The 14,236-nt window shown below is 41.1% G+C and overlaps 1 protein-coding gene across 2 annotated transcripts in view; it reads left to right on the forward strand.

Annotated features, from left to right (window-relative positions):
- The first annotated feature begins 6 nt into the window (after positions 1-6).
- Positions 7-14,236, forward strand: part of ATG2B (autophagy related 2B) — a 73,802-nt gene continuing 59,572 nt past the window's right edge. For both annotated transcript variants that reach the window (XM_005868540.2, XM_014541482.1), the window contains exons 1-5: positions 7-184; positions 7,743-7,905; positions 11,053-11,205; positions 11,630-11,732; positions 12,979-13,141. In XM_005868540.2, the coding sequence (XP_005868602.1) occupies positions 23-184; positions 7,743-7,905; positions 11,053-11,205; positions 11,630-11,732; positions 12,979-13,141 (744 nt within the window). In that variant the 5' untranslated portion in view covers positions 7-22. The remainder of the gene's footprint in view (positions 185-7,742; positions 7,906-11,052; positions 11,206-11,629; positions 11,733-12,978; positions 13,142-14,236) is intronic.

Consider the following 14,236-nt stretch of genomic DNA (forward strand, 5'->3'; position numbering starts at 1 on the left):
GCAGCCGCCGCCAGCCTTCATCATGCCGTGGCCGTTCTCAGAGTCCATCAAGAAGAGGGCCTGCCGGTACCTCCTGCAGCGGTACCTGGGCCACTTCCTGCAGGAGAAGCTGAGCCTGGAGCAGCTCAGCCTGGACCTGTACCAGGGCACCGGCTCCCTCGCCCAGGTCCCCTTGGACAAATGGGTAAGAGCTGCCGGCGGCCGGCCGGGCGGGCGGGCCTAGCTCCCCTCCGTAGGGCGATTTGAAGGGCTGTCATCCCAGAATTGGTGACATTCGTCCCCTCCCTGGGCAGTGCGGCAGGGCTCAAATAGCCGTGCGGAAAGGGTTGCTTCAGAATCTCTTTCTAGCAAGTTTGCGCCCTCCCAACACGTGTTCCAGAAACGTAACCGAGACACTGGAGCCTGCACGGTGGGAACCCGTGGGGTCAGTGGCTGGGGTCTGGGAAGGGGTCCATGGAGGAAGGTGACCCGTGCTGCCCCCTCCGATCAAAGGGGTCGCGGGGGTTCAGTGGCAAACGGACCCTGTTTCATGGATGACACTCGGGAGCGGGAAGGATGGGAGGACCTTGGGGATGTCAGCACTCCCAGGCTTTCGGTCATGTGTTGGGGGTCGGCGCCTCGCACAGCGTGGACTCGGAACCGCGTTTGCCACCGGGAGAAAGTTGGGTGAAGGCCGCCCCCGCCGGTTTGCCTGCCTTTGCTTGTTGACATGGTGCAAGGCCAGCCTGTGAATGGCCCTGGGAACGCGGGCGGTTTCACGTGACCGAGCGTCAGCCAGCGCAGGTGTTGCAAAAGCGCTGAGGCTGCGATTCTCAGGCATTTAAATCCTTTTTCCTACCTGCCATCTGGAGGCTGTGGGGCGACTCCTTGTGTCCTACAGGTGCTTCAGGTATACTTCAGCTCAGCACGGACAGTTGCACTTGCATTTGAACCCTCACTGGGTAGTGCTTTGCTTAAGTACACGCCGCCTTGGGTTTGACAAGTGGCTTTCCCCTCCCCCCGGCCATTTATTTACTGCGCTGGAGTTCACTGCTCAGTTTGAATCGGTTGTGCCATTCTAGAGTTTTACTCTTCTAAAAGCAATCCTAAGCAGTTTCCATGTAGGACATCATAAGTGTAGACGACTTTCCTGTGTTAGTTGTGCAAGAACAAAAGGAAACTTTTTTTCCTCCTAATTTAAGCTGTGTAAAAAAGCTGTGGTTTTCCCTTTTATGTAAAAGTATTTTAACAAAGTAATGACTTCTTAGCCATAGAAACTCGAAAAGCTCAAATTATGGTAATTCTGCATTATGGCCCTTACATTGATTTGCACTAGCATGAATATCCGTAACTAGACGATTTAAACTAGGGAGAGTACATAGGATAATGGGAAGACCCAGGCCCACACCAGGCCAGCCCAGCTGCCACAGTTTGCCTATTGACATTGGACATAGGAACTCACCTGAGTGCAGTCAACATTAATGGAGTAGCCAGCCGTGGGCAAACTACGGCCCGCGGGCCGGATCCGGCCCGTTTGAAATGAATAAAACTAAAAAAAAAAAGACCGTACCCTTTTATGTAATGATGTTTACTTTGAATTTATATTAGTTCACACAAACACTCCATCCATGCTTTTGTTCCGGCCCTCCAGTCCAGTTTAAGAACCCATTGTGGCCCTCGAGTCAAAAAGTTTGCCCACCCCTGAGCTATACACTCCATGCCAGGCACTGTGGCAGGATACTGTACTGCTGTAATTCTTACCAGAAGATAGGGATTATGGTGGATATTTTAAAATTCAATGACCCATAACAAAATAAAATAAATTTAACGATCCATGAGTTTCTACTTTCAGTACAGTTATGAATAGGCTATCTTGAAGGAGGAGGGTTGGATATTTACTGTCTTTTGTGGGTTGAATGATTTTGTATACATTATTCATTAATGACTTTTCACATTAACCTTATAAGGTGGGTATTATTATTTCCATTTTACAGATGGAGTTAAATAATTTTCCCCAAGTGACACGGCCAACAAGTGGTACAGTGAGAATTCAAACCTGTCTAATTCCTAAGGCCATTATTTCTTTATGAATCCTATGGCTTCAAAGGAAAGTAAATGTTTATTGAGCATCTTTTGTATTTAAGACGCTATGCTAGACACTCTTAATTTGTGTGGATTATGTAATCCTTATGGAAAATCAGAGGTGGTGATATTTGAATTTTACAGTTTGACTTCAGGATCATTGGTAGAGTGAATTATGGCTAGACTTACTCTGAATATTTTTTGAGGGATATGCCCAGCCAAAATGATAATGTCAAAGCATCCAGTAAACATTTGTTGCTGTTAATTTATTTATTAATTATAGTGTGTTCTGTTGATGATAAATCTTTTTTTAATAAAGCTATTTTAGCAATCACTCTTTTTAAAAAATATATATACTTTTATTGATTTCAGAGAGGAAGGGAGAGGGAGAGAGAGATTGAAACATCAATGATGAGAGAGAATCACTGATCGGCTGCCTCCTGCACACCCCACACTGGAGAGTGAGCCCGAAACCTGGGCATGTGCCCTTCACCGGAATTGAACCCAGGACCTTTCAGTCCACAGACCAACACTCTATCCACTGAGCCAAACCGGCCAGCGTTGTTGATGATAAATCTTGATATGACACTTAAATATAGCTATTCAAACTTCTGATTCCAAATTCAGTTACTTTTGACACTTCATTCAAATGACTCATTACTGAAAAAAAGATACCTCACAGAATCATAGATACAAATGGAAGAATTGCATAATTGGCGACATCACTAATGTTTCAATTGCCAACCATTAATTATGCACAGGATTATGTTGAAATTGGCAGTGACATTCCCTTCTTCCTTGGTCTCAATCAGTTATTTTTGCTAATTAATTGGAAGGTGATATATATATATATATATATATCTTCAAAAAACTTTTAAGCAAGACTTTTAGATTCATTGGGATAATTTTCCATATGTTCAAACCTTTTATAACTTGTGTAGATAATGACTTTAAAAAAAGATAGTATTTTTAATAGACATTATTTCAGCAACAAAATCATGTAACAATAGAGACATTTCCAAATATAATTTTTCAAAACATTCTCCTCCTAGTACAAGTATCCTTTGAAAAGTAGTTACTTTCTCACTCATTACTAAAATGGTATCTGTACTTTGAAAATATACAGTATGTTTTGTTTTTTGGAATATACCTGCCTGGTAGCATATACTATTGATAGCTATTTGTCATCACATAAGTGATCAGCACATTTAGAATTCTTCTGTTTATACAGAAGAAAATTGCTTTTCATCTTTAAAATCATCTCTTAAATATTTGGCCATAAGTAAAGCCAGGAAATCAGAAAGTTATTGTCACTTTCTGTCTTTTTACAAAGATTCTGTTGCTTAAAAGTCTGTTTGGGTTTTTTTAATCCTTACCCAAGGATATGTTTTTGTTTTTTTCCTTTTAAGAGAGAGAAGAAGGAAGAGAGAGAAACATTGGTTGCCTCCGACACAAGTCCCAACTGGGGATCAAACCCACTACCTACACATGTGCCCTGACAGGGAATTGAACCCACAGCCTTTTTGGTGTATGGGATAATGTTCCAACCAACTGAGCCACCCGGCCAGAGCTACAGGTCTGTTTTTATTGTGCAGAATGATGCTCAGGTAAGTTTCAGTGTGTTGGAATGGAACATCCAACTGAGGGCACCATTCTTAACTCTTCCCCATTGTGGAACTACTGGTCTTCTCTCTCTCTCTCTCTCTCTCTCTCTCTCTCTCTCATGCAATCAGAGATGAATGTTGAATCTTGTCAAATGTGTTTTGGATGCTACTAGTACTATTTTTTTCTCTTTGTACTTATGATAATATGGTGGATTAGTTTAATATGATTTTAATAATGAATCATCTTATGTTTCTTCGTGGTGTAATTTTCAAAAGTTCTGATGAATATTCTCTGCTAATATATGAATACTTATGACTTTGATCCAAGTGAGATTTCCACTTTGATTTCTTTTTCTGAACTTCATCAGGTTTTGATTATCACTGCTCTATTGACTTTGTAAAAATAGTTCAGAAGTGTTTTTTCTCTGTTCTTTGAAAAACTGTGAATAGTATCAGAATTACGTCCCCTGAAGGCTTGAAAGAGTTAACCTGTGCAGAAATCCGGCCATCCACTGAGCCAAACCTGCTAGGGCTGGTCTTCTCTTTGTACCAGTCTGATATATGGCTGGAGTGAGGGTGCCAATGCCCTTTGTATAAAAATGTGAAAAATTTAATATAGAATGTCTAATTTTTCTACTCACATCTCTATTGGATCATCTGTTATCTCTGGGATAGATACATTTTAGAGACTGCTAACTTCAAGGAGCTTGAAGTGGGAGGGAGGAGTTCATGAGTTCTTTTCCCATTGAAGTGGTCAAAATGCTATATAGTATTGGATTTGAGGAAGAGTTGGGAAGATTTGGGAGTTATCAGAGTATCAGTGGTAACTGAAACACTGGAATGGCATAAAGTGCATGGGCAGTTGTAGATTAGTTGAGAAACAAAAAAAGCTGAAGATAAAACTTAGAGGAGTATCATCATTTTAAGTGGTAAAGAATTGGAAAAAAGACTCAGCGTGAAGCATGTTACGGAAGCCAAGAAAAGTTAGAATTTCAAAATAGGAATTAGACTGAGATGAGTATTCAAGGAAGATGAGGACCGAACATTTTTCATTGCATTTGTCAGTTTATTGGCGATTAAGAGCAGTTTCAAAGGAGCTGAGTGTTAGAAGGCAGATAGTAGTTTGTGGTTTGAGAAAATAGCTCCCTTGACGAAAGAAAGAGAAATGAGGTTGATGACTAGAGGGGCATGGCATCAAGGTAGGGGATTTTAGTTTGCTTTTGAAGATAATAGTGACCATTTACATATATATATATGTATATATATATATTGTATTGGGTGCTTTTATATAAATTTCCTTTTTCTTTTTTAAATTCTCACCTGAGAATATGTTTTATTGATTTCAGAGAGAGAGGAAGGGGGGAGGGGAGAGCAAAAGAGAGAGAGGAGAGAGAGAGAAAAACATCCATCAATTGCTCCCCAACTGGAGATCAAACCCGCAACCTAGGAATGTGCCCTGCCCAGGAATTGAACCCTCAGCCTTTTTGGTATAAGGGACGGCACTTCAACCTATTGAGCCACCTGGCCAGGGCTCATTCTAAATTTTTAAAATAGTTATAAGCTTGAGAAACACTGGTCTTAACTAAGTGGATGAGAACTGAAGGGATTTGCAGTAGCAATATCACTTAGTTCTTTGATTTTCTTTGGTGTCATGTCAAAAATATGTATCAGACAGTGAAAGACCAGAAAACTTAAGTTTCTGGCCCTGCCTGGAGATTTTTATACGCTAGGTAGTGTATAAGGGAGGATTCAGGAAGGTAAAAGGATAGGCCTGTTTTGGCTAAGTGGGAGAAGTGAGTTACACGGAGGGCTATGGGAAAGCAGACCCAACTTGACGTCACTGCTGTTAAGTACTCCTCCGAGGAAGGTCAGTTTGGGGAAAGAGTATCTTTATAGAGTGAGGATCTGGGTGTTTGTACCTTGAGACCACCCGTGCCCATGTACTTTTTAGAAAGTCTGGATGATTACGCAAGCCCCAGCATGAAGAACGCCTTTCAGGAAAAACCTCTGGTAAAACAGGAGCCAGTCTCCGTCTCACTCAGTATTCAGCATTAGGCTTGTAGACAAAGAATTATGACTCCACCCTTATGCAACATGGCCTTCAGGAAGTACCCTACATAAAACTGGCATTTAATAACTTTTATTCTAATTTAAAAATACATTGTCAGAAACGCATTTAATTATTCTGCTAACTGTATTTACATCCATTCTGTCACCCTTCTGTTATAATCTAGCTTGCCTCCCCACTCTATTGAAATCCCTCTCAATGGCATCACCTGTACCCTAAATACCACTTACCTAGTAAAGTCCAGGGGACACTTAAAAATCTTTGACTCCTTTTTAGCTGTTGCTGCACTTGCCCACTCTTTTCTTTCACGTTGTCTTTCCATGATTTTCTGGAAAATGAAGCTTTCTTGATTTCCCTTCTCCTCTCTGCCTTTTGCAGGTTCCTCTTTCTTAACGTGTTTCTTAAATATTGGTGTTTACCAGGGTTCTGTCCTAGGCCTCTAGTTGTTTTCCTCTACATAAGTTCCTAAAGGTCGTCTCTCCTCACCCCCGTGGCGTCATTTACCCTCTGTGTTCACAATGCTCTTCTCTGTCTCCAGCCCAGATGACTCTCTCGAGCTCTAGACCCGAATTTCCAGCTGCTTCCTAGACATCTCCACCTGGATGTCTGCTCAAATGTGTACTTTGGGACTGAACTCCTCATCTGTCGCCTAACCAGCTTCTCCAGGTTTCTCTGTCTAGTAAATGGCACCCCTGTTTAAGCTGTTGCCCAAGCCAGCACCCGGGAGTCATTCTTCTTTCCTCCTGATGGCAGTTAACTTGGCTTCCTAATGTATTACAACAATCCGTCCGCTTCTCACTGTCCTCAGTGTTGCTGTCCTTGCCAAACCAACTTCTCTAGCTTCTACTCATCACGACCATTCTGTCTGAGGTTTGCTTTCTTCCAATCCATGCCCTACCTGGCTGCAGGGGAGGCCCTCTAAACGTCCCAGTCCCGTCATGGCATGGAAACTCAAAATCTGTCAATGGTTTCACCTTGCCCTTGAGATAAATTTCAGACTCTAACATGAATTACAAGGTTCTTTGGATGCCCCTCTCTCTTATCTCTGTAGCCTTATCTCTGGCTCATCACCCTGACACAGTACACTAAAGCTACAGCAGCTTTTCTCTTGAGATACTCTGGCATCTCAAGTACGTGTGCTTGCCCTCTCTGACCTCTCTGCTTTGTTTTGTTTTGTTTTGTTTTTTTAATCCTTCCACATGCCTTTGTCTTTGCCTGGAACACTTTGCCTAGTTACTCCTCAGCCTTCTCATCTCAGATTTAACTAGCACTTCCTCAACTAGCGTGCCTTGAATCTCCAGGTTAGGGTCTTTACACGCTCAAATAGCACAATGCATTTTCTCTGTCATGTAACTCATCTCACTTTTAAAAAATAATATATTTTGCCCTGGCTGGTTTGGCTCAGTGGATAGAGCGTCAGCCTGCGGACTGAAGTCTCTCAGGTTTGATTCCGGTCAAGGGCATGTGCCTTGGTTGCGGGCGCATCCCCAGTGGGGGTGTGCAGGAGGCAGCTGATCGATGTTTCTCTCTCATCGATGTTTCTGACTCTGTCCCTCTCTGTAAAAAAATCAAAATATATTTTAAAATAATATATTTTTATTGATTTCAGAGAAGAAGGGAGAGAGAGAGAGAGAGAGAGAGAGAGAGAGCAACATCAATGATGAGAGAGAATCATTGATCAGCTGCCTCCTGCATGCCCCACACTGGGGATTGAGCCCGCAACCCGGGCATGTGCCCTGACTGGGAATCGAACTGTGATTTCCTGGTTCATAGGTCGACACTCAGCCACTGAGGAACACCTGCTGGGTGCAACTCATCACACTTTAATTACGTGTGCGTTTCATGGTAAGTTATCTTTGTAAGCTTGTGAGGACCAGGGATCGTCTTTAACTAGGTCTCTGCTTCCTTTATCCTAGTGCCTGACACATATATGAGCATATTCAGCATCTGACTACGTTAACAATTTTAAGTTCTCGTGATTTAAAGTTGCCCTTGGTTTTTCTCTTTAGTGCCTCAATGAGATCCTGGAGTCAGCAGATGCGCCTTTAGAAGTCACTGAAGGATTCATACAGTCAATTTCTCTGTCAGTTCCATGGGGCTCCTTGCTACAGGATAATTGTGCACTGGAAGTGAAAGGGCTAGAAATGGTCTTCCGACCTAGACCTCGCCTAGGTAGGTGTATCTCATGTGTTCTATTTTATTTTATTCTATTGAGTGTTTCTATTTTATTTCCCAGAGATTGGGAAAGTAATCTAATTGCATTATATTCAGTATTTAATTTATGACTTTGCATTGTATTTGTGAGATAGATAAAATGGGTCGGTGTAGGGTGTGTGTATGTGTGTGATTGTATCTTTTATGTTACTTCTCTGCCTATTTACCCACAGGAACTTTAGTATGTAGATGGTTGATGTAATTATTTGTTACTAATTACTTACTGTGTTCTAAAGATTCAAAGGACTGTGCCAGAAAGCAAGGAAGTGCTCAAAAATTGTGGAGAATTGTTAAAAGGACACAAGATCAGGCTTGAAGGGGCTCCCATTAGCCAAATCTGAGAAAGCTTGAGTATCAAAAATAATGATGACAATAATGAATTATAACATGCTAAATTAAAAAAATGCCCTAAGTCCATATTGATGCAAATAAATAAATATGTAATGGGGACAGGGAGAAGGGAAAGATCTTTATTGCAGTAGAATACCTACTTACGTATAAATAACAAAAATAGAATTCACCATTCTTTTGGTCACCATAGTAAAAATTGATACAGAACAGAATCATCAATGAATGCTAATACCATTTAGTGAAAGGTTGTTGAGGAGTTTAATATTTAGACAGTATCAAATTATGTCCCACTGATTTGTAGATTCTTCTTCTTAATCCTCACCAGAGGTTATGTATAGAGAGAGGAAGAGAGAGAAACATCCATGTGAGAGATAAACATTAATCGGTTGCCTCCCTTAAGCGCCTTGACCAAGGGATTGAACCCACAACCTAGGTATGTGCCCTGACCCAGGAATCGAACTCACAACCTTTTTGGTGTAAGGGACGATGCTTCAACCAATTGAGCCACCTGGCCAGGGCTACATATTTTTTACAAAGGGTAAACTTACCTTTATGTTGGAGAAAATTGACAGGCACCACCAAAAATAACTGACTGCATGTGTGTCCTGATGTAATCAACTGGGAAGGACACACATCAGTGTTGTACTTACTGTTCCTGCTAAATTATAAAGCAGCAGTCAGACACATCCAAAGTAAGGGAAATTTTATAAAGTAAATAGTTGGTACTGTTAAAAATGTCAATGTAATGGAAGACAAGAAGGATGGAGGAACTGTTCCAGATTAAAGGAGGCTAAAGACATGAATAACTAATTGCAGTATATAATCAAGTCTTTGTTTGTTTATTGCTACGAAGGATGTTATCGGGGTAGCCAGGAAAATTTGGGTATAAAACATAAGAGTAGTATATATTAAAGTTATATTTCTTGGGTGTATTTTGCAGGAGGATGTTCTTGTTCTTAGGAGTTACATGCTGAGGTATTTAGGAGTGAGTGTTATGATGTCTGCAGTTTATCTTCAGATAGTTCAGCAAAAGTATGAGAGAGAGAGAGAGAGAGAGAGAAATAGAATCTTGATGAATCTAGGTGAAGGGCATGCAGGTGTTCATTGTACAATTATTTCATCTCTTTCCTAGGATTGGGTAAGTGGGCAAAAATTTTTGGAAGGAAAAGCTTTAAAGTTGTAATTGTTTACAAGTATATACGTGTGGTAGCTTTACTTGCACATGATGTTTTCTGACTTAAGCATATATAGTACCTCTTGCATGCCAGATACTATACTTAGTGCTTTACAAATATTATCCTCACAATAGCTCTTTGAAATAGATATTTTTTATTATCTTTATTTTGCAGAACAGGTAATTGAGGCCTATATAAGTTTAATAATTTGTCCAAGGTCATAGCTAGTTAAGTGGAAAAGAGAGGATCTGAACTCAGCCAGTCTAGTTCTGGAGTCCTTGTTCTTAACCACTATGCTATGTTGTATCTCAGATTTTCTACTACAAAGTGTGTATTTATGTGTGTGTGCGCATTTTAAGAACCAGTTAAGTTACGATGGTAAGTCATCTTAAATTATGAACTTAAATTCCTTTTTTTTCAGTGACAAGTGATGTTTTTAAACATATATTTGAAGAATTATAATTTCCAGTGCTGTCTGAATCACCAAGTTTAAATTATGCTTAGTAGAATTATAGTGCCTGTATTTTGAAAATTAGTAATCTGTGCATGGAAATCCTCCTTAATAACCCGGTATTTAATTAACAAGAATATTTTATCTTTTAACTATGAGTACATATAATAATACTTTCTGATGGAAAGTCAAATATTTTCTCCTTACTTTAAAACTGTCCTATTAGAAGGGCTTTTACAGTTGATTTGGAAGACAGTAATTCTACTAATCTCTGCCCATTTGTTTTGAATAACAAAAGGAAGTGTGGTGGAATTCTCTCATGAGGGGAAGCGCTGGAAAGGATTTTTCAGTTCATGTGTTTCTTCCTCAAAGGTTGCTCTTTTGTTTTATCTACATTTATACTAACCCTCTAAAGCCTACATCAACTCTGCCTGTACCTGTTTTCCTGTTAATTCCCTCAGCTAGAGAAATTCACCTCTTAGTGGTCATAATGTTTTCTGTTGAAACTTAATAGTTGTACTAATTCTTTTTAATCTTATCTCATTTCTTCTACTATGCTATAGGCTCTCTGAAGGCAGAATTAATAATTATTTTATTTTTCTACTCCTATTGGAGATCAGTTAATTAAGGCCGGCAGGCCAAATCTGGTTTTTGTAAAAAAAATTTTATTGGAACACCAAAATACTTCTTCATTTATTCATTCTCTCTGGTTGCTTTTGCACTGGAATGAAAGAGTTGAGTAGTTGTGATAGAGACTACATGGCCCCAAAAGCCTAACATATTTACTATCTGACTCTTTACAGAAAGTTTGTCAACTCCTGCTCTACAGTATTTTGAACAGCTCATGGGTGTGTAAAATACCCACTGAATGAGTACATGAATTAATACTTGGCAAATATATATCATGTACTCAGAGCACATGTCTCTGGACTTTTACTGTGATTCCCCCCCCCCCCCCCCCCCCCCCCCAAGGGGTAATTTCTGTAGAATATTGTATCCCTAGGTAACACCCTGATGCTAAATATCTTGTAGAGGATTAATAATTTATCTACTTGAAATGTGTTATTTTAAAAAATGGCTTGTGGTAACTATGAAAAATTATTTAGGATTAATCTATATTTTCTGTAGCAACTGGATCTGAGCCTATGTATTGGTCAAGTTTCATGACCAGCAGTATGCAGTTGGCGAAGGAATGTCTTAGCCAGAAACTAACAGATGAACAAGGAGAAGGATCCCAGCCTTTTGAAGGACTTGAAAAGTTTGCTGAAACCATTGAAACAGGTTTGGTATTATTGAGTATTTTTTTTAAAAATCGAGATTTCATTTAGTATCTTTGTTTAGTAAGCCTTGTATAAGGAAAAGTCATTGAAGTGACTTTTAAATGAACTGTTCTCCCTTCAGAACTTTAGAATTGGGGTTACTTAAATATTGCATTCCATTTAGTTTCATGTTCTTTTGTACTTCTCCCTGGGTTTACTTTATTATGCTTAGAATTGGGTCTGAATCCAACAGAGAGTGTTAGTCACTGCCCCCAGTCTCCATGAGATGTAACAACGGGCAAGTGCTCAGAACTCAAGAGTTTGGGATTTTTAAGGAAAGGAATTCAATTTTATTTTGTAAGTTTATATTAAACAAATTTAGTGTTTATTCTTTCATTCGAAGTTTTTATTTGTCTCTTATGTTGATGGTTACCTATTTACTTTAGTACTAAGAAGAGTAAAAGTCACTTTTATAGACACCGTCTTGAGAATTGAACATGTGCCAGAAAACTCCAAAACTGGAACTGCACTTGAAATTCGAATAGAAAGGTAAGACCTTTTATACATGGAAAAATATGACCCTATTCTGTTTTTTAATGAATAACATACTCTAACTCTTATTAGATTTCAGAATGCTTTTGGAGGTGAGAAGTAATGATATTTAATTAATATATTGCGTAATTTCGGAGTAAAGTGCTGCTCTCCAAGCTATGTTCCAGTCCCTTTATGGAAAACGTAAAGTACCAGTTGGGGATAATTATATATAATACTATGTCGAATTCAAAGCAAGAAATTCTCTTTTAGTTGCTGTCAAGTCAAAACAGTGTGCTGCTAAGCGTGAGGCACTCCCGCTGGGGAGTGTCAGGTTTTGCACATAAGCAGTGCACTCTAGGTGTGTCTCATTAATGTGAGCAGCAGTTTTGCTGCTTTGGTGAGAAAGGCTAAGACTTCTGTTTTCTTTGAGGATTCTGTGAGGGTATTATAAGGTCAACATGTGCAGTAGTGATTTATGTAAACAGATATAAACATCGCTTTTGGTTTTCCGTGGATGCCCACTTGGACCTAGTAAATAGTTCTCAGCAGGGATTGACTTTATATCTCATGGGTGTTGATTAGTTACTGACTATTCACTGTGTCTTAGTGCCATGAGAACTGCCCACAGACATAAGCAGAATGAAGTATGTACACTGAGCTCCAACGATACTTGTATGTGGATCTGTGGGGGACCTTTGCCAAATTTTAAGCAGATAAGTTATGGGTTCTGTCTTTTCACAAAACATACCTATCAGTTATTGTTCAAAGATTTTTGAAATTAGGTTGCCCTACCTTAGATAGTATGTTAAATAATATCTAAAATCTCATGCATTTATAACTACTTTCCTTAGTTTGATTAAACTGAAGATTAGTCAAGTATTTATAGCATAGTCATAAGAATTCAAGACAGGTCATTTATGTCAGGCTTTTGACAGGTAGCCAGATGCTGTTTCACTGTTCCCCAGAAGTGTTTGGAGGGTACTCAGGAACTGTTCCTTGAAGCTAACTTTAGAAAGTTATTGATTCCCGCCCCCCCCAAATTTAGGAGCCTCATGAAGTTATCCTTACTGGGGGTAAGGTCTCCTCATGAAATATTTACTGTGGTAAAGCATGGTAATGCTGACCCACATTATAGACACATCCTAAGGTGCTAACACTTGAAAAATCCCTTTAGCTTAAAAAGCTGTGTGCATTTCTTATCATTGCAAGTATGTTTTCCTAGGAGTTTTACGCAAATGCCCTTTTTGGTGTTAACTTTCAGAACTGTATACTGTGATGAAACTGCAGACGAGTCCTCAGGAATTAACGTCCATCAGCCTACAGCTTTTGCTCACAAGTTACTCCAGCTCTCTGGAGTGTCTCTCTTCTGGGATGAGTTTTCTGCATCAGCAAAATCTTCCCCAGTGTGTTCAACTGCACCAGTGGTAAGGAAAACAAAACCAAAACTACATCACAAATTTTTCAAAGGTTTAAGTGAGAGCTATTTTGCTAGAATATATAATGTGTTAATGAGTTTCCATCTGATCTGGAAATTAACACAAATATTGAGTAATGGGGACATATTTCAGAGATTTTAAAACATTCATATTTATAATTAACTAGAGGCCCGGTGCACGGAATTTGTGCACTTGTGGGGGGTGTCTCTCAGCCCGGCCTGCTCCCTCTCACAGTCCTGGAGCCCTCAGGACACGTCCGACTGATGGCTTAGGCCTGCTCCCCAGGGTGAGGGGGCCTAAGCCAGCAGTTGCTCCCCCTGTGGGAGTGCACCGACCACCAGGGAGCAGCTTCTGCCTTAAGCGTCTGCTCCCTGGTGGTCATTGCACATCATAGCGACCAGTCATTTCTTCGTTTGGTCGATTTGCATATTAGCCTTTTATTATATAGGACTAGAGGCCCGATGCACGAAATCCATGCAAGAGTAGGCCTTCCTTCCACCAGCTTCCCTCTGGCACCCGGAACCCGGGCTTCCCTCTGGCTGCCAGCAGGCACCTGGGACCCGGGCTTCCCTCGCAGCCCCGGCTTAGTCCGGAAGGTTGTCCAGAAGGACGTCTGGTCTAATTAGCATATTACCCTTTTATTATTATAGACTAGAGGCCCGGTGCACTAAAATTTGTGCACTGGGGGGCGGGTCCCTCAGCCCGGCCTGTGCCCTCTTGCAGTCTGGGACCCCTCAGGAGATAACGACCTGCTGGCTTAGGCCTGCTCCTGGGTGGCAGAGGGCAGGCCCAATCCCTAGGTGCAGCCCCTGGTCGGGCTCAGAGCAGGGCTGATTGGGGAGTTGGGGCGCCGCCCCCTGTCATGCACAGAGCAGGGCGGATTGGGAGGTTGCGATGCCACCCTCAGTCACGCTCAAGGTAGGGCCGATTGGGGGGTTGGGGCCCCGCCCCCTGTCACACTCAAGGCAGGGTCGATGGGGAGGTTGCGGCGCCACCCCCTGTCACGCACAGAGCAGGGCCGATCAGGGGGTTGAGGAGCTCCCCCCTGTCTCTCACAGAGTAGGGCCGATAGGGGAGTTAGGG

Source organism: Myotis brandtii, unplaced genomic scaffold (genome assembly GCF_000412655.1).
Source record: "Myotis brandtii unplaced genomic scaffold, ASM41265v1 scaffold273, whole genome shotgun sequence".
Taxonomy (NCBI): domain Eukaryota; kingdom Metazoa; phylum Chordata; class Mammalia; order Chiroptera; family Vespertilionidae; genus Myotis; species Myotis brandtii.